This window comes from Megalobrama amblycephala, linkage group LG4 (assembly GCF_018812025.1).
Source record: "Megalobrama amblycephala isolate DHTTF-2021 linkage group LG4, ASM1881202v1, whole genome shotgun sequence".
In the NCBI taxonomy this organism is placed as follows: Eukaryota; Metazoa; Chordata; class Actinopteri; order Cypriniformes; family Xenocyprididae; genus Megalobrama; species Megalobrama amblycephala.
The window spans coordinates 52198735-52218971 of record NC_063047.1 but is presented as its reverse complement, the minus strand read 5'-3'; the positions used below and the strand labels follow the sequence as shown (position 1 = coordinate 52218971).

Below are 20237 nucleotides of genomic sequence, written 5' to 3'. Positions count from 1 at the left end.
AACATATACAAAACAAATGCTTTTCTTCAATGCAGAGTTTTATTTTCCATTAAAAACAAAAAAACAAAAACAAAAAAAAAAACAAGTAAAAGTAAGTAATAAAATATAAACGGCTCAAATAAATGCAATAGAATAAAGAGAGCTATGAAACTAAGTTTTTCGGGTTAACTGGTTTTTTTATTCAGGTAAGAACATTCAGGGCCCTATAATACACCCGGCGCAATGCGACGCAAGGCGCAGCGCAAGTGTGTTTGCTAGTTTGCGTTCGGCGCCGTTCGCGTTTTCCCGTTCAGCGCCACGTCCTTAAATTAGTAAATGCATTTGCGCCAGTTAGTGCGCCCACGGGCGTGCTGGTCTAAAAAAGAGGTGTGTTCAGGTGCATTGCCGGCGCATTGCTATTTTAAGGAGCTGAAAATAGACTGCGCCATAGACCAACTCAAACCTGGTCTAAAGTCTAAAGTCAATGGCGCAATATTTTTTTGTTAGGGTGCGTTGGTAGAAACTGCGCCTCTGGGCACACAGTGCGCGTTGACTTTGCTTATTACACACAGGGATGCGCATCACACAAACATGGCAAATATTAAAAACAAAAGGATTACAGTGTAAAAGAATATTATTGTGTAGGCTACATAAATATAAAAATGTAATTTCGTTTAACTTCTAACTAAACGTTTAACTTCGCACACGAGCAAATCGGTTTCTTCGCTTGAAAAGCGTTCAGCTTTTCCGCCAACAAATTCCGCCGTGTAGATAGCAATCCGCCATGGCGCGAGCGCATCTCGCTCTTAAAGGGAATGGGAGATGACACTCTGATTGGTTTATTGAACGTTACCGCCAATACTCATTAAGAGAATAGGGACAACCCATTTCAAAAATGCGCCCCGGTGCATGGACCGTTTTTCCGTCGTTAAAATAGCAAAAGTGGATTTGGACACGCCCTGAGTGCACCTGCGCCTTGCGCTTTACACTTTGCGTTTAGATCGTTAAAATAGGGCCCTCAGTGTTATTTTACATTGGTTACCTTAATTTCTGTAGTCTTTATTGTAGATAATTCTTACCATTAAAGTTATGAAACGTATTCAGTCAAGAGCAGAAAGTGATTTTCTTTGTCTTTTGTTCTTTGATTAACATGACAGACAGCAGCAGGAATATTGGACTGCTGTCCCTTTAAGAGTTTATGAACGGTGTTCAACGGACCCAATAATGTTACACACGACATGGGTTCACTTTCTTAGCTATTTAACGATTCAAAACTGACTGTTTATCTGTATACTCTCCAAGATTGCCTGTGCCGCTGGTTTTGACATACTTTTGTATGTATCTGACAGTTTAAGCGCAGGAAGGTGCTTACTTTGGTACTTGTGAGTCTGTTTGACTTCTGTCTCTGTTTGAGACTGAGCATGGCTTGTACGCTTCACTTATAGATCAGTAGTGCGTGCACTTTCGGTGTGAGCACGAGACCTGCGGGAATGACTAAAATTATGAGCAATACAAGCACTACTTAACCGGAGCGTATGAGACGAGTGAGAGAGAGGAGGCGCCCACGCGGGTGTGTCATTTCACCGTGACAGAGAAGAGAGCGAGTTCTCTGACCCAGTTTGTTTGTTGGTTTCCATGGCTACAATATGCTATGTTTTCCGCCAACTGGCAACCTGTGATGTCGAAATACTATTGGATAAACTGGCAGCACGAGGTTTCGCACAGACCAAAACAAAGACAGGCATTCCAACACGGAACGCACATTTTCAAAGTAGAATATCTGGCTGTAGCATTGTTTTTCTGAGAAACAAGTGGGTGAACGTAGCATGTTTCCTAAATATCTGCAAACATATTGGGGTATTTTTATGCTTTATTAATGTAAAAATCTTACATAGAGCCCCTTTAAGTAAATACGGTTGTCAATCCCAACCGTATGTGAACATGGCCAAAATTTCAGTTATGTGTCAAGCTTGGAACTGTTAATTAGCCTGATGTGGCTGACTTTTGTTTTGATTTAAAGTTGTTGGTGTTATTTTCACCATATCTAATGTTTGCTAACAGAATTTTTTATTCCAAACACAGTTTGTATAACACTGCTAATATTACTATTTTGCCAACGAATGCAGCTTTACTATCATAACCACAACATAATTTAAAAGGTTTTCATGTGGGTGTGGGGCATTGTCACCTTTTTCACCCCTGATGAGTTTGCACCCCTGTCTATTGTTCATCTCCATGTCATTTCGAACCTGTAAGACTTTCATTCATCTTTGGTACACAAACAAAGATATTTTTAATGAAATCTGAGCAATTTCTGTCCCTCCATTGACAGTCCACACAACTACCACTTTGACGCTTCAAAAAGTTAATCCACCATACTTGCTTGACTTGTGGGAACAAACCTCATTGGCTCTTGCGGAAGCTCAAATGTGTTGCATAACGCACAAGAATGAACCTCAGTGGTTTGCACATCAAGCAAGCATGATTGAACTTCCGTTTACAATATCTAATATGCACGTTAATGAATGTTTATATTATTTGTGTTCTGAAGATGAACGAAAGTCTTGCGGATTTGGAATGACATAAGGGTGAGTAAATGATGACAGAATTTTCATTTTTTGTGAACTGTCTAATTACAAAATCTTAAAAAATACTTTTGTCTTTTTTTATTTTCAAAATACTTTTTTTTTTTTTTTTTAAAACAAAGAATGTAAAGTTATGATTCACTTCATAGCAGGTTGGTTTGGTTCATTGCTTATAACTCTTAAACATAGACTTTTCCCCCAAAATCTTTATGGGTAAAATACTTCCGGAGCCAAAGCTGCTGAAAAAGTGTGCAGCACTAAAGTTCAGGAGTGACAACCACATATAAATATGGCAGTGAATGCCCTAAATTATCATTCTTTGTGTACAGAACATGACTCACTTCCGATGATTGACACCATGGTAACCATAGCAATGCTTTGGTGTACCGCATGTTTGGTATCTGCTATTTTTGTCCAAAGTAATATCACAGTGACTATAGACTCGTAATGTTTGCAGTTTGAACCAAATCACCATCAACAGAGGCATCATCTTTTGTTCATGCTCGGAAGTCTGCTTTACTGAGTGCATTCTTGCAGTGTTGCTATGTTCATGGAAACGGTATTCCCTGGTGGCTGTGGCCTCTTTCAGCAGGATAATGTGCCCTGCCACAAAGCAAAAATGGTTCAGGAATGGTTTGAGGAGCACAACGAGTTTGAGGTGTTGACTTGGCCTCCAAATTTCCCAGATTTCAATCCAATCGAGCATCTGTGGGATGTGCTGAACAAACAAGTCTTATCCATGAAGATCTCGCAACTTACAGGACTTAAAGGATTGGACGCTAACATACCACAGCACACCTTCAGGGGTCTAGTAGAGTCCATGCCTTGATGGGTCAGGGCTGTTTTGGCAGCAAAAGGGGGACCAACGCAGTATTACAGGGGTGCAAACTTGTCACCTTTCGGCGAAATTCACCGTTTTCGATCCAAAGTAGGTCATTGTGATTAGTCTAGATCTGATGAGCTTTTGAAAGTGTGTGTATGGGGAGGGGGGTTGCAGGGCAGAGTCACGGTGGATCAACAGACTTCACACCTTCTTAAGTTACTCATTCACGTGAGGCTGCTGTGTTGCGTGGTCACAAAAACGTATCATTTGCATGCGTTTTTAAGCATTGCTGTTTAAAACAAGTGATTTTAAGCCTTTCAAACACAGTCAGCAGCGAAAGGCAACTAATTTCTCCATATGCACGAGAAATTGTTTCTGAGTGCTGTCTGAGAGACGCAGACACATCCGCTACTCACAGAGCGCCTATATTTGGTGCTTTGAACGGTTAAATATACATATGCGTATTGTGTATGTGTCAAAATGCCCATCTTTGCAAGTGTCCTCATAAACATAGTAATTTAAACGCACTTGTTATAGTATAATGGACCCGGGCAGCTCTTAAAGCGACAGCTTTATCTAATTTTTCTGCTGTCTGTCATTCATATTAATCAAACAACAACTTAACTTTAATAAGAGTAAATATTTAATTTACACAATGATGACTATACTGTGTTTTTATACATTTGATTAATTTATACAATGCTTATAACATTTATTTATTTGTTCTCATGTAGTTTTTTTTTTGTCCTATTGCTTGTAATTAGTTTTTTATTCTTAACTAACTGTTTACTTGTCTTCAGTGAGCTTGAGTTTTATTTATTTAGGCTAGTAGTTTTTTTTATTTATTTGTTTATTTAGACAAGAATAAAGAAATTTCTATGGTATCAAAAATGTTTATATCATAAAATCCTTATGGCATCTGTTAAATAAATGTTATGATAAGCTTTCAATATTTCAGTAATCTAATAAATGTTATGATAAACTTTCAGTATTTCAGTTATATGTCAAGCTTGGAACTTATAATTAGCCTGACGTGGCCGACTTTTGTTTTTGATTTAAATCTAACGTTTGCTAGCGTAATTTAATCCAAACACAGCTTGTATAACATTATTTTGCCAACGAATGCAGCTTTACTATCATAACCACAACATAATTAAAAAGTTTTTGTTTGTGTGTATGTGTGTGTACCTTTTCTCATGTTTTTGTTTTCACCCCTGATGAGTTTGCACCCCTGATATTAGGAAGGTAGTCATAATGTTGTCTGATCGGTGTATATGCGATTTGCGAAAGAGCTATAAAGCAAAAGGACAGTTTAAAGGGTTATTTCACTTAAAAATTCTGTCATTAATTTCTCACCCTCATGTCGTTCCACACCCGTAAGATCTTTGTTCATTTTCAGAACACAAAGATATTTTTGATAATCTGAGAGTTGTCTGACTCCTCCATAGACAGCAATTTAACTACCACTTTCAAGGTCCAGAAAGGCAGTAAAGACATCTTTAAAAAAGTCGACGTGACTGCAGTGGTTCAACCTTAATTTTATGAAGCGACGAGAATACTGAACCAATACTGAGCTGGCGTTCTGACGTAGAACCTGGAAGCTCTGAACATAAACAGCATATCAGAATGACACAGAAGATAAGATAGTTACAGATATACACTTATATCCACCTACAGAAGGATATAACCATGAAAATGAAAGTTTTACGCTGAGGAAACATATCACACAATAAACAGCACACGCATCTGTCAAAACACCTGACAGGGAAAGCGTTATGCTATTGCATTAGCTTGAAGCTTAAAATAAAGAATTCTCATGTATTGGGCAACTTGGATCACGTACCTTTCCTGCAGCAGCTCACTCTGTTTCCTCCACTATTTTTATATGCATTTTGTCCATAGAAATACATTATTCAGTGCTGTAATTTAACGCGACTGGAGGAAGTTCTCCGTGCACGATGAGTAGATGCGACTAATTGATAATCACATTTGTTGTCGATGATTTTCGTAATCGATTATTATCCATTTTATTGATTAGTTGTTGCAGCCCTACTTTCCGTACACACTGTGTAAAATTTTTGTAAATGCTGTTGTTGCTTCCTGAATTTTTTTAGTTAATTTGGTTGTAAAATGTGGTTGTCATTCCCGTAAATTGCTGAACTGTGTGTGTACAGAACAGATTAAGTTCTAAAAGGTGAATTGACAGACTTTTGAATAGGGTTAATGTTGTAAACTTAAAACAGAGAAATGTATATTCTTTCATTAAAAATAAAAAAAAGAACCCTTTAGCATAATTGTAAAAACTAAACTGATTATAACATTGTGAAGGGATTTTCTATTCATTCAAAACCACTCTCACAATCATGATGTTCTGGATATCTGCACGTGCTGATAACAGCTACACTCATGTAATACTGCATACATGTACTAAAAAGTAAACTGAAACTTGAAAACACTAAAAAAGTAGTTTTAGAGTAGTTTTAGTTCCTTTGGATGTCAACTGAACCACAGAGGAAATCCTCTACATTAAAGGTCCCGTTTTTCGTGGTTTTTTGAAGCTTTGATTGTATTTATAGTGTGCAATATAACATGTGTTCATGTTTCGCGTGTAAAAAAACACAGTATTTTTCACATAATTTACTTATCTGTATACCGCTGTTTCCACTGTCATAAAAACGGGCTGATGACTTCCTTGTTCTATGAAGTCCCTCCTTCAGAAATACGTAATGAGTTCTGATTGTGCCAGCGGTTCCTGTGTTGTGATTCGACTGCAGCTTAGTGCATCTTGCCCGGAAAGGTCACGCCTCTTACCATAACGTGGAGATGCACGCGCTCAGTGTTATTGTAAACATGTCTTTAATTTTACCCTATCAATTTGAGCCGGAATCAGACCCGGTGATTGGACTGCGGGATGAAAATAACAGCGTTTCGACGACATGGCGACAAACACACTCTACAAACGCAACTCTTGTGTATTCCTGTGGGCGGAGGTTAGTCAAAAAACTGTTTTAGTGACGTCATTAAAGAAGGAAGTAGAGGGATGTAGTCCAAACTGGCCGTTCGATGTAGGCGACTTCTGTTAAATAAAGTATCTCGCTTGGCATTGAACTTTGAGCTTTAAAATTTTACAGATTTTATTTATACTCTAGCAACAACATTACACACTAACTAAAGTTTGAAACATGGGATCACGAAGAACGGGACCTTTAATTTATTACAGCACTGTTTTGTATAGCATCTTAACTGTACTTAAAGGGATAGTTCACCCAAAAATTAATATTCTGTCATCAATTGCTCACCCTTATGTTGTTTCAAACCTGTATGAGTTTTTTTTTTTTTTTTTTTTTTGAACAACAAAAGATATTTTGAAGAATGTTGGTAACCAAACAATGGTAGCCATTGACTTCCATACTTCCATTCCTGCAATCTACAAAATATCTTCCATTTATTTCGACAGAAGAAAGAAAGTCATACAGGTTTGGAACAACATAAGGGTGAGTAAATGATGACAGAATTTTCATTTTTGGGTGAACTAACCCTTCAAGTTTAGCCTTACAGACACAGTGCTGCTGACTTTACAAAGATTATATCTTCCTTTTCATAACTGACCAGAAGAACATTTGCAACATTTTATTCAACAAAAATATGAAATTAAATCACTTGTTTTTCTTCTCTTTCAGCAATGCACCTCTTTCCTTTTCATCCAAAGTTTGTTACATAAAGTATCGAGAGCCTTCCAGTGTTGGTGTGGCACAACATTTAACCAACACTGTTTTTATTGACAGAGCTTTGATTGTTGTGCCCTGCGCTGAAGGTTAGTATGATTGCATGCGTGTTACATTTGTGTGCCTGATTATAGAATGACACTGAATATCTGACTGCAAATCAAACTTTTGAGAAGAACAAACCATAATTGGCTTCCTGACATTATTTTGTGTGTTTCTGTGTCCCAGATTTGTATGATAACCATGAGTCTATGTGCTGAGGTATCACTGCTATCAGCTCTGTTTTATTTTGTGAGTTCAGTGGAGGTGGGTGAAGTGACACCAGCTTTGTTTATCAGTTGAGCTGAAGGATGTGGAAATGATGGAGTGATTAAGATCATACATTGTGTTTTGTAACAGCATCAGGACTTGTAAACATGCTTTCAGTGTTTTGTTAAACTTTGTTTTTTTGCCTTTTAAATAGGGGTTTAACATAATAGTTTTTTTTATGATTATTTGAATAGAAAATTCAAGAGAACATATATATATATATATATATATATATATATATATATATATTTATATATATAATTTATTTTTTTATCAATTCAATGCATTTTTGCTGGAAAAAAAATATATTCTTTCTTTTGAAAATATTTTAACGGTGTAAAATCTTGACTGTAATTTTTTTAATCAATTTAATGCATCAATGCTGAATAAATTGTTTATTTCTTTTGAGGAAAAAAAAAAAACCTTGCAGACCCCAAACTTTTGAATGTTAATATCACAATAAATCAACTAATAAATCCAGTCAGTTGACAGTAAAAGACACACCATGACTTGAAATGTCTGGAAAGAACAAATTGTTTAAAATATGTGTATTTTTTGGCAGTTTGAAAATGTATTTATTTACATTTTTAATGAACATATTTGATTATTTCTTTTAAGTAACACTCCTAGTCTTTTGTGTGTGACTAATAATTCATTGCATTTTACCAAACATTTTGACAAACAGTTTTGACAAACTTTTCTTTTTTTTTTTTCTTTTTTTTTGAATTTCATGGTTTTGTTAATTCTGTAACTTTGAAAAAATTTGAAAAAAAAAAAAGAGATTATTATTATAGTGATTATTCACTGTTAAGAGTGAATTGTTACACCCCTTCCTTTTAGTGGCCCTTGGTTTAGAAGTATGCATTCATAAAAATAATGATAGCTAACTGCTTAATTGTTTGAAGCTATTATTAATTGTCTAGACTTGCTTGCCTGGTGAATATAGCTTTGAATTTTGAAATTGAGTTGCTTGCTATATGTGAATTGTGAGAGGTTTCGTTTGCTAAAACATTAGCTGCTTTAGCTCAATGTTTCTCAACTCCAGTACTAGGGACCAACCTACCAGAATATTTTAGATGTCTTGCTAATTAAAACCTGATTCAGCTTCTTAAGTGTGTTCAATAGGGAGACATTTAAAGCATTCTGGGAGGTGGGTTTCCAGTGGTTTAGCTCACAGGAGCTCTGTCACGTTCAATTAATAGGGTACAGATTGGTGTCCCTTTTTAATTTTTTAACCCTTTTAAATTTTTGTCCCTCAATTTTTTTTTACACTATAATGGCACAAAGCCTTTATTCTGTTGAGTGAGATGTATTGGATGTTATCTAACATAAAAATGGCATAAAATGCACATCAAATGTCTGTACACAAGTTTTAGTCAAATTGTTGCCTATATTAGTTAATTCTTCAGTCTTGTTACTAATGATAAATAAACACATTTAATTAATGGGAAGTATATTATGTATTTATATATTTTTAAGAGTATTATATATTCATTTACATTTATATTATAACTACAGATCAAAACTAGCTGGCCACAATTGTGTGATGGTGTAATTTAGTATTTGTATACATTTTATTTACTTACATTTTTACAATACAATACAATACAAAATAACACAAATCAAAGTTTTAAACTGTATCCAGACATGTGCCACAACCGCATACAAAATAAATAGAAAATAAAACATTTAGTTTCCCCTCCTGAAGTAGATGGTTAAGTGTCTAGTTTCAATCACTTCATTTTAAGTAGTTTCAAGCCCCATTTTTGTACCCTTGTCATGCAAAGAGTAGATTATGCAACAAGCATTCGTAAGTTGAGTAGACAGGGTATGAGGTGAAAGGGTGAGGTTTTCTCAAGTCTACTCTGCAACCACTGGCTAACCACTTGTTTCTTTCACTGTAAACATCCGTATTTATGAAAAAATATGGTATCTAAGAGAGCTTCCCTCTTGCCTGAAATGCTTGTCCTCGTGACTTGGTTTTGGATGGCTTACTACGTTGATTAATTTGGTTTCTGTATGTTTTTTCTGTGTTGATTATGTGTGCATATCAGATGACTAGAGTGACCCAGGCTACACTACTACACTAGCCTGACTCAAGGCTTTGTTTTCCAAGCCACTATACCCGCCGGGGCCCACGCTGCCTTCAAGGGGGGAATGTGACCAGGAGCGTAGCCGCTGAACCTTCCGAGATGGACACCTTGTCTCTTTTTATTTTATTTTATTTTATTTTATTTTCATTTCCTTTTTTTTAATTTCTCTCTCATGTTGTCCCTTTTTTGCCTCTTAGAAGAGTTGCATATTCATTGTGTTGTTTTTCTTTTTTCTTTTTTTCTTTTTTTTCTTTTCCTGTCCCCTTGTCCCTCGTCCCCAATCCCACAGTTGCACCCTTTGCCTGTCTTTGAAAGCTGTCCAGGTTGACTTGACGCCCAATATTGGAGGGAAGTTTGAACGGTACAAGGGCAGCTGTTACTGATGTCTAATGCATTAAGATCTCCTCCTCTCTCTCTTTCTCTCGCTCCTCTCCACTGATCTGCTCAGGGTTTTACTTTGCAAAATAATATACTTTTTCATCAATATAACCACACAGTGCCTCACAAAAGTAGTCAGACATCAACTTTCTGTTTTTACTGAATTATGCTTACTGAAATACACATTTTTCTTCGTATTTCAAAGCATAAAATGAATTGTGAGATATGCCAAGAAAATATTCTTAAATACTTAGTTATTCTTATTATTCCTAAAATACTTTTTTTGCATCAATGACAGCATTAAATTTTCGTCTTTAGTTGGTCATTTCACCTCATTTTTGGCATTGCTGTCCTGCCAAAAGAAAAATAAGCTTCAGTTTTTAAGTTGAAACGAAACATATGCATATTTTCTAGGGCTGCATGATATATTGAAATAAAATTGACATCACAATATGGCTTAGTGCGAATATCAAATGGCAAAGGTTGCGATTTAAATAAATCAAATAACGTGCTATGGATTTCAGAGTGAAGCACAACACTGTTTATTTACACGTGCAGCTCGATGGTTTGAAGCCCGATGGTTTAACATTCAAAAAATGAAGAAATTAAGATTTAAATATTAGAATTGTAGTTTTACAGATGTACTATAACATTTTTAGTAAATTTTTATGAAAAGTATTGAGAAGTTTTATTTTATGAAATACTCTGATTATAGCATTATTGCAATATATTTCTTAATTTTGTAATACTCTTAATTAATATTAAATAAATAATTAATAAATAAATCTTAATTCTTATTTATTATTATTAATAGTCATCACTAAAATCATAATAATTATTATTTAATAGATAAAAAAGCAGGAATATGGCCTTTGAAAACTCATGGAAAGAGATTTTAAACTTATGTAAAATTTAAGAACATTCTTGAATTTTAAGATTGTTTATTGAAAGATGTTCGAGTTAATTCTTCAAAGAGTGTACCCAAGGTATTTTCTCTCCCAAACAAAAAAAAAAAAAAAAAAAAAAAAACAGCCCTAAAAGTAATTTTCAGCCTTTTATAATTATTTTTATTTTCTAAGCTATTGTAATACACTTCCCTAAAAAAAACACCACAATCATTGTACAATTATTTTACTTTTTGAATCTGGTGAAAAAATAAAAATAAAAATATCGCAATGTCAGTTTTTTTTCCAATAGCGTGCAGCCCTAAAACTTTCTAACAGTGCCAGTATAGGATCTGTAATTCAGTAAAATGACAGAACTGCTAGTAATTAGTGTTTAGAATTACTTATTTTTGCAAGGCACTGTTGTTCAGTTCACTGTAATGAATTAGAACAGTTTTTATTAAAAAGCTCACACCATTGCATGGTTTTGGGGAACTTTAGAGTAATACTGAAGTGGCTGAACGTATTATTTATTTAGTTCTTCACTCATTTAAAAGCACAGACAGATATACAAACAGTCAGTTTATCGATGACTACTATAATCACTGTAAGCACAGAGCATGCGTATATATATATATATATATATATATATATATATATATATATATATATATATATATATATATATTGTACCAACACTGGCTGAAACTTATTTGGAAAAATGACATTTGTTGTTAACTTTATTGTGAAGGCAACACTTTTCAGGGGTGACAGTTTGAGGGGGGAATTCTCAAAGACACTTAAAATGTTCTTCTTTTCTGTATCTGATGTTCTATGTGCTATTAGTGTGATGCAGCCAACATGAACGGTTGTCTTGTGTTGCACACCCTTTCCAACACTGCGACACGATCGCCCCAGGGAGAAAAGCGCCCATGCTTGATATCGTATGGTTCATGACCAAAATGTTTCCAGTTCAGGTGACCCATACCATAAAGTGTTAACTCATTCTCTAAATGTTCTGTTCTGATCTTTTTTTTTTAAAAGAGAGAAAAGGACAAATCACAATGTTCTTTTCTCTGTTTTTTGTGCAACAGTCATCCTGTTTACAGTATGTCTTGTGTTGATAGTAAAAGGAGAGTAGCTATGCTAGTTCAGTTTGTTTGATTGTTCATGGTCGGGGTTGGAGATGCTCAGGGTGGGTGTTAGAGCGCTAGGCTGTTGGAGGACTCTCTGAAACTTGGGTCGTAGGAGAAGCAGCTGGAGACGTCTCCATTGGCCACTCTAATGCCACTGTTCTTGTTCTTCAGGAAAAATCCCGGAAGAGGCAAAGGCGCTCTCGCTTTTGGCCCCTGCCGCACCCGTAGCCAGCCTGATGAGCGGAGGAGGACTTCTGCCCATTCCCAGCCCCGCTACGCTACAGAACGTAAAAACACACTCTCACAAATTAAGGCTGGAATACACTACACAACTTTTGCACAGATTTTTGAAGTCTGATTTGCACGTTTAGAGCAGTTGCCAAAAGTAATAGCAAGTCTGCATATTTTGGGCAGACGGAGTTCACCGATTTGACGCAAAATTTCGTCTACTCAATTTTTTTTCCCTTCCAACTGTGATTCCATCCAGTCGGAGGATTTCAAATATGTTTGATATTTTGTGCTAATTTTAGAAGGCATTTCGTTTTAATTTGTCATGCGTCTCCTAACAACAAGGTGCGTGTTTCTGCATGAGTTGTTTTTGGAACGACTTGAAAGTCGTTTAGTGTATTAAGCCCAGTTTTTCCTTGCAACCATGTATTAAGTCAACAAGTGTATGATGCCTAGTGTTTTAAAATCCATTTGGATTTTAAAAATCGTGTAGTGTATTCCGGCCTTTACTGAATGATGAAAAATATCACCACATATACTCATAAACTGCATGCCACAGATGTACTATATTTAATTCCAAATTGTCAATTGTCAAGACACTAACGTGTGTCGTATTTGGGGGCAGCGAAGTCTTCCTTTAGCTAATCTGGGAGTCCTGAAGTCTAGTTTGGACACGTCCGTGGCGGCTCTGAGTGCAATCGCTTCGCAACCTCCGCTCATGGGTAATGTTGATCCCTCTAAAATTGACGAGATCAGGAGGACGGTGTATGTCGGCAATTTGAATTCACAGGTATGTGATAATGAATTAGAATTTATGGCAGAGGCAAATAGCTCTTTACCCCAAGTGCAAATTGCAAAAAAGAAAGTATTTTCTTTGCACTAAGTGTAAATAGTGTTAGATGCTATTTATACTTGCATCATGTCCACGCCGCAACAGATAGAGGCTGTCTACACTGGATGCGACAAAGCAATCATTGCATATCCATTTGTTCCCTGTGTCTGAAATGGCAAAAGTGCTTGGAGTCTGTCGGAAATAGTGTAGGACATCAGTTGACTTTTGTCATGTCGCGCCTCATCCAGTGCTGACAAAATCAGTTTTTATAAAGGCTGCTGCCTTATTGGGTCATTACTTGTCTCTATTCCTAATGCCCACCCCTAACCCTTATCATATTCAACCTGCTGATCAGTAAAGGTGTGTTTCAAGATACAGGAAAGGAGCCATGGTTACATGGTAACAATATGAGCTGCACGTGCCAAAATTGGTGTGCCAGCCAATCCAATCAACGCGAGAACACCACATCCACTTTCAATTATAGGCCTGTTAAATACCCGTTAAACACTTTATTCACAATATTAAATTCTCGTTAGGCTCTTTATTTCCGCTTTTTTGAATATTTGCTAATATGCCGTGAACTTGATGTAATTAAAGTTGATATTGAAACTGACGCAAGATTCTCTTTTGTCTTTCAAGCACATGTTGTACTTGTTTTGTCTTTCTTCTGTAGAGCACCACAGCAGAGCAGCTCCTCGAGTTCTTCAAGCAGGTGGGAGATGTGAAGTTTGTTAGAATGGCGGGAGATGAAACACAGCCTACACGTTTTGCTTTTGTGGAGTTTTCTGATCAGGAATCAGTGGCACGAGCACTTACATTTAATGGAGTCATGTTTGGTGATAGGCCACTCAAGTGAGTTTTCTCCGTTGAGAAAGACAACTCACCAGCATTGTGCATCCTATTTCATCCGTGTGCTAGCATTCAGTAATATGCATTTAAATAGTAAGTAATCAGCATAACATCATCTTTTTTTTTTTTTTCCAGAATTAACCATTCCAATAATGCCATAGTGAAGCCTCCAGAGCTCACGCCGCAAGCTGCGGCCAAAGAGCTGGAGGACGTCATGAAGAAAGTTCGAGAGGCTCAGTCAACCATTGCTGCTGCCATTGAGCCAGGTCTGCCCACTCAAACCTGGACACTCTCACACAGTAATGCTTTCTCAAAATGTTTTTCTTTTTAATTGATGATAGTTTTGATTGTTTCTTCCAGAAAATAAAAATCGCTCATCCAGTAGATCCAGACGTTCCAGAAGGTCAAGAACTCGCTCTCGCTCCCCGTCACACTCACGAAAAAAGCGATCCAGGTCAAGACACAGGTAGATTACACACATGCTTAAACATACTTGTTTTGTTAAAAGCTGATTAGCTTGTTAAGCTATAAACTACTCACAGTATAAAATACTGTCAATCTTAAATTTTCTACACAAGTTACACTATTTTTAAGGTGGAATATCTAATTATATATAGTTATGTAAGAGGAATATCTAACTATATATAATTATGTAATATTGTTTGTAATTGTATAACCATTAACATCATTTATTAAGATAATAAGATAATATAATTTATTTTAAAAAATAACAATATCCTTTATTAAAATAAATTAAATGCAGTAATTATCAGTATGCCATCAAATATTTATTTAAATAAAGAAAAGAAATAACATTCTGTTCAAACACTGTTGGTTACACTATTGAGAGAATTAGTGAATCCTCAAATGTGTCTTTTGGATAGGTTCTTTTAAAATAATTAGGCTGTGTTAACACTGGCACAAAAAATCAGTTTTTTAATTCACATCTGACATCAGATACATAACTGATATCTGGACATCAGATCTACGTCTAAACATGTATATCCGATTCCCCTTGGAATTGCAAGCCACCACACGGTGAGGGCGACACATTTGGCCACAAAGATAGCTTTTTAATGTCGTATTATGAAGCAAATGTGCCTGTATATGCTTGCACTAAATTGCACTACATTATAGGCAATTTCTTAGCAATCAGGTGATAACTTTGCTGTTTTTATAAGTAAACTAACAAGCTTCACTGTTACATACAGATGCACACAGGTAATTCACTCACAATCTCTCTCTCTCTCTCTAATTCCTTCAAAGTCATTGAAATAAATGAAATCTTACTGCGATACTAAAATAAACAAAAATTACCATTATTTTCTGGTCATGTCACATAGTAAAGTGTAAACAGATATCGGATATCAGTCGTGTCTAATGTGAATATAAACAGGCAGGACAAAAAGTCGGATATGGTCAAAAGATCAAATCTGTGCATGAAGACTTGCTGTGTAAACGCAGCCTTAGTCAAACTAACAAACACGCTAAATTGAATCATACAATCATACACGTTTGTATAATTGGACATCATTTTCACTTAATTTTTAATGTTAATAATTTGTGTATTGCTGTAGCAATGGGAAAATAAATTATTTTATCAATGGTGTTTAAAGGGGACGCCCATCCCAGAGATCACGGCAGAAGGTCAATGACTCGCGTGGGTCTCGTAGGAGACGTTCTCGTTCCCGAGAAAGGAAACACAGCCGGAGTCGATCTCATTCCAGGTTAATCTGCACCACCACACTGGCCACTTTATTCTCAGATTTAGTTTTTTCCCCCCAAAAAAGAAAATTTCAAATCAATGTTGTCTCCTAAACACAGGGACCGAAGGAAGGACAAGGACGGTAAAGTTAGGAAGGGCGATGACTGGGATGAAAAGAGGTCGCGGGACAAAAAGGGAAGGACGCCTTCCAAAGGCTACATTGGCTCCAGACGTTCCCGCAGTACAAGCAGGTCATAAGGAAGTGTTCTTGTTAAATCTGCAAAAAAAAATCCTCTAATGAAATGAGAGCAATAATACATTTACAGTACCAGTAAAAAAGAAACACCTGTTCATTCTCAATATTTTTCAGATTTTAGAAGAAAAATATACCAAAAAGATTAAATTACTCAAATGGAAATGTGGGAATTATGTACTAGTGACCAAAAATTGTGAACAATATAGAGCTTTCTTATTTGGGCTTCTTCAAAGTGGTCCTTAGGCCGTGAGTTCACCAAAGCGTTTTTAGCCAGCTGAATGCTTTGGTTTCTATGATATGGAATATCTCTGTTTCCTGAGGTGCATTTATGATGTTAATATGATTTTTACATAAAAAAATGGTCATAATTTAGAAATAAATGGCCATTTTCTACCATGATTTTAGCCTTCTGATTTGAATGCTCTGTTATAGAGGGCATCTCTGCTGTGAGACTTCAATGTAAACTCCCACTGCTGTGATTGGCTGACATCTTTGCATTTGAAATAAGTATTGAATGTGGAACCCTCTTAAATACTTTTACTACGTTTTGTCAAGATTACCAAATCATGAAAAATGCTGATTATTGCATTATATGTAGATCTATTCCCATCACATGAAAGGTTGCATCGATGAGCATTGTCTGATGACAATCTGTCGATCTTGTGAATGCAGTGATCTCGTCATTGCAACACGACTTTTGCACTCTCTTGAATGCTTTCACCATAACTAACAATGCAAACATGATGTAAATACAGCAAGTGTATAAGCTAATGTTGGGATCAGATGGAAGGCAATGCAAAGACTGTGTTTTTCCACAACTTGGCACTGCAAAGCATCTTGTTGTCTTAGGAGCCATCTTTATTGTTTGGTTTCTGCGTAGACCTGCGTTTACCTACTACATGCGAGAATCAGTAGGCGGGGTTAAACAGGCAGTGATGTAGAAGCAGGCGTTGATCTTCTTTTGCGGAGGTGGTGTTTAGCCACACTATTGCGTAATAAAGTGCCACATTCCACAATCTGTTGTTTTGGCAGATTGTCTCCAATATAAGCTGTTTTTAGACTAACAAGAAAGTTTTAAGTTCTGAAACTTACTAGATGTTGCTATAGTAATAACAGTAAATTATGCATAATTACAAGTAACTAACCCTAAACCAAACCCTAACCCTAACTGTAACTCTATAGTAAGTACATGTAGTTAATTAATAGTACTCAGTACTTATTTGAGTAATTACAATGTAACTATGGCACTGTAAAATAAAGTGTAACCCAATGATCTCTTATATGTCAAAAGATCAAGGGAATTTTGATTTCTCAGTTCATGACCCCTTTAATCAATCATTATTTTTCATCAAAAATTATTTTTGTAATACCTAGGGGTGTATTGTTTCAATAATCATTTCTTGATGCATTGATTTAAATGCATTATGTGACTTTTATAAATGATTAAAGGGATATTTCATCCCAAAAAGAAAATTCTGTCATCATTTACTAACCCTCAAGTTGTTCCAAACCTGTATGAATTTCTTTCTTCTACTGAGCACAAAAGAAGATATTTTGAAGAATATGGCTAACCAAACAGTTTTGGACCCTATTGACTTCCATAGTATGGAACAAAAATACTATGGATGTCAATGGGGGCAATCAACTGGGTCTGTTTGGTTACAGACGTTTGTGTTCAGCAAAAGAAAGAAATTCATACAGGTTTGGAACAACATGAGGGTGAGTAAATGATGACAGAATTTTTCATTTGTGGGTGATCCCTTTAACACGATTATTGGTTGGTGATCTTATTACCAACTTATTAAGTCTTATTTCATCATATGAGTAATTTTAAATATCTGTCTCTGCCCCCACGAACATGCTATGTAACAGTCAAATCACTTGCCCCTTACTGCTGAATGGATACAAGTGTGTTGTGGTGCTCAGTCCAATCCACTTTCAACAGTGTTTCTCAGAAATTGCTTACTGCACCTTTTAATACAATTTTTGTATTCATGTATAATTTTTTTTAACTTTTTGTTTTGTTTTGTGTGCGTTTAGATTCGCTTAATTTTCTTCCCCTTCTTTATCACACAGAGGGCATAAGAAAAGTAGATCTCGATCCAGGTCACCAAAGCGGAGCGCCAGGTCGCCATCACCATCAAAAAGGTTTACTGTGTATGACAATTTGGCTTTGACACTATTGTATTATCATGTTCATTATTAAAATCTTAATTTCTCCTGTCCATTTTTAGAGGCAAGAAAGACAAAAAGAGAGATAAAGGATGGGACAGTAGCAGGGAAAGGGTGGAGATTTCAACATCCAGGAGGAAAAGCAGGGACTCTGACCACAAATCTAAACCCTCACTGGTGTGTCTGATTTTTATTTTAAGCACGTAGCTCAGTTTACACACACATTGACCTTCATTCATTAAAAAAAAAATTTATTGGTGGATTGATGCAAAAATGTTGGCCTGAGGTTACATAACGCCCTTAATATTAACGTTAAATTAACACATTTTACAGAGCTATTCCTAGAACATCTTTGTGTCATTTTTTGTTAATAGCACCACGTAAGTACAGTCACTTTGTTCACATTGTGAAACTACGTCAGTAACAGGTACAGCTAATCTCTGGAGGCTTATGAACTAACAGTTACACAGTGTGGTGGTAATCAGATAGTTGTGGGTTTCTCCATTGTAGAATGGCTAATGTCAATAAGTCTGTACACCACTTTCAATTTCTTCTGGATTCAACTCAATGGATCATTAACTGCTTTTCTTTGATGCTCTTGCAATTATATTAGTGATGTTTGAAAACTCTAAACCGAATTCTCGTGATGAAAGACTCATTGTTCCTCATGCACCTCAAAGAGCTCACTGTGCACATTCAGATTAAATAATTTGCACATGTAGCTCAGCTGTATCGCAGTGTGCTGCTCTAGTTTTTTATAGATAAGAAACAGAGGATCACAGCTGATCCTTTCAATGATTGGCTTTTAAAGACTTTTTCATGCCTGTCTGCCCCCGATAACTATCAGTATGACTGTTTTTTTCCGCAAAGCTTTTATAGTTCCTCTAAATGTGAAATCTTTTTGATAAAGGGTAAACCGTTCTTACAGGATTGTTGCCATCTGATGAAAACACTTCTGACATGATTACTTAGTACATCAAAAAATCAGTCTGACAATGAATATTCATTGCATCAATTACAGAATATAAAAATCATTATTTTTCATCAAAAATTATTTTGTAATACCTAGGGGTGTAGTGTTTCAATAATCATTTCTTCATGCATTGATTTAAGTGCATTATGTGACTTTTATAAATATGACTTAAAGGGTTAGTTCACCCAAAAATGAAATTTCTGTCATTAATTACTCACCCTCATGTTGTTCCAAACCTGTAAGACATTCTTTCATCTTTGGAACACAAATGAAGATCTTTTTGATGAAATCTGAGAGCTTTCTACCCCTCCATAGATGGCTATGCAACTGACACTTTGATGTTTCAAAAAGTTCATAAAGAGATTGTAAAACTAATCCATATGAATAGAGCGTTTTCTAAAGTGACACGATCGCTTTATATGATGCACAGTTTGAATTTAGGCTTATATTCACATCTGAACATTCATCAACTCACACATAAGTTGTGGTAAACAAAGCACATGCATGTTTGCTTGATGTGCGAAAACCAATGAGGTTTGTTCGAATGTGTTATACAGCGAGTTTGATCTTCTGCAAGAGGATGGTTCTCACGCATCAAGCAGGTTTGGTTGAACTTCTGTTTATGTTCGCTGATCAATGTTTATATGTGAATAAAAGACTAAATTAAATCTGTTCATCATATAAAACGATCGAGTCTCTTCAGAAAATCTGGACTAAACCGCTCAATTCATATGGATTAATTTTACGATCTTTATGGGCTTTATGAGCTGTCTGTTGAAGCGGCAGTGGGTTCCAGAGACAGAAAGCTTTCAGATTTCATCAAAAAGATCTTCATTTGCATTCCGAAGATGAACAAAAGTCTTTTTTTGGGTGAACTAGCCCTTTTAAAGCATGAATCATTTGTGTTGGCTAATAGTTGATTTAAAAAAAAAAAAAAACTGTTGTATCATGAAATATTATTACAATTTAAAATAACTTGTATTTTTTCTGTTTAATCTGTTTTTTTATTCTATTCTATTATTTTATGTAATAAAATGTAATTTATGCCAGTGATGGCAAAGCAAATGTTTTAGCAGCCATTAATCTAGCCTTCAGGGTCATGTGATTCTTCAGATGTCATTCTGATATGCTGATTTGGTACTCAAAAAACAGTTCTAATTCTTGTGCTGCTTCATATTTTGGTCCATTTTTTTCAGGATTCTTTGAAAAATAGAAAGTTCAAAAGAACAGCATTTATTTGAAATGGAATTTTTTGTAACAAATAATCTTTACTGCCACTTTTGATCAATTTAATGCATCCTTGCTTTATT

The 20237-nt window shown here is 35.8% G+C and overlaps 1 protein-coding gene across 3 annotated transcripts in view; it reads left to right on the top strand.

Moving 5' to 3' along the window:
• Positions 1-20237, top strand: part of srek1 (splicing regulatory glutamine/lysine-rich protein 1) — a 28550-nt gene that overhangs the window by 7530 nt on the left and 783 nt on the right. Inside the window, exons 1-12 of one of the 3 annotated variants that reach the window (XM_048189928.1) lie at positions 7067-7201; positions 9476-9875; positions 11623-11753; positions 12084-12199; positions 12766-12930; positions 13646-13824; positions 13957-14087; positions 14182-14287; positions 15438-15548; positions 15646-15777; positions 17859-17930; positions 18017-18131. In XM_048189928.1, the coding sequence (XP_048045885.1) occupies positions 11723-11753; positions 12084-12199; positions 12766-12930; positions 13646-13824; positions 13957-14087; positions 14182-14287; positions 15438-15548; positions 15646-15777; positions 17859-17930; positions 18017-18131 (1158 nt within the window). In that variant the 5' untranslated portion in view covers positions 7067-7201; positions 9476-9875; positions 11623-11722. Of the gene's footprint in view, positions 1-7066; positions 7202-9475; positions 9876-11622; positions 11754-12083; positions 12200-12765; positions 12931-13645; positions 13825-13956; positions 14088-14181; positions 14288-15437; positions 15549-15645; positions 15778-17858; positions 17931-18016; positions 18132-20237 lie in introns of those variants that run through there. The other 2 variants (XM_048189926.1, XM_048189927.1) reach the window with 2 other exon arrangements.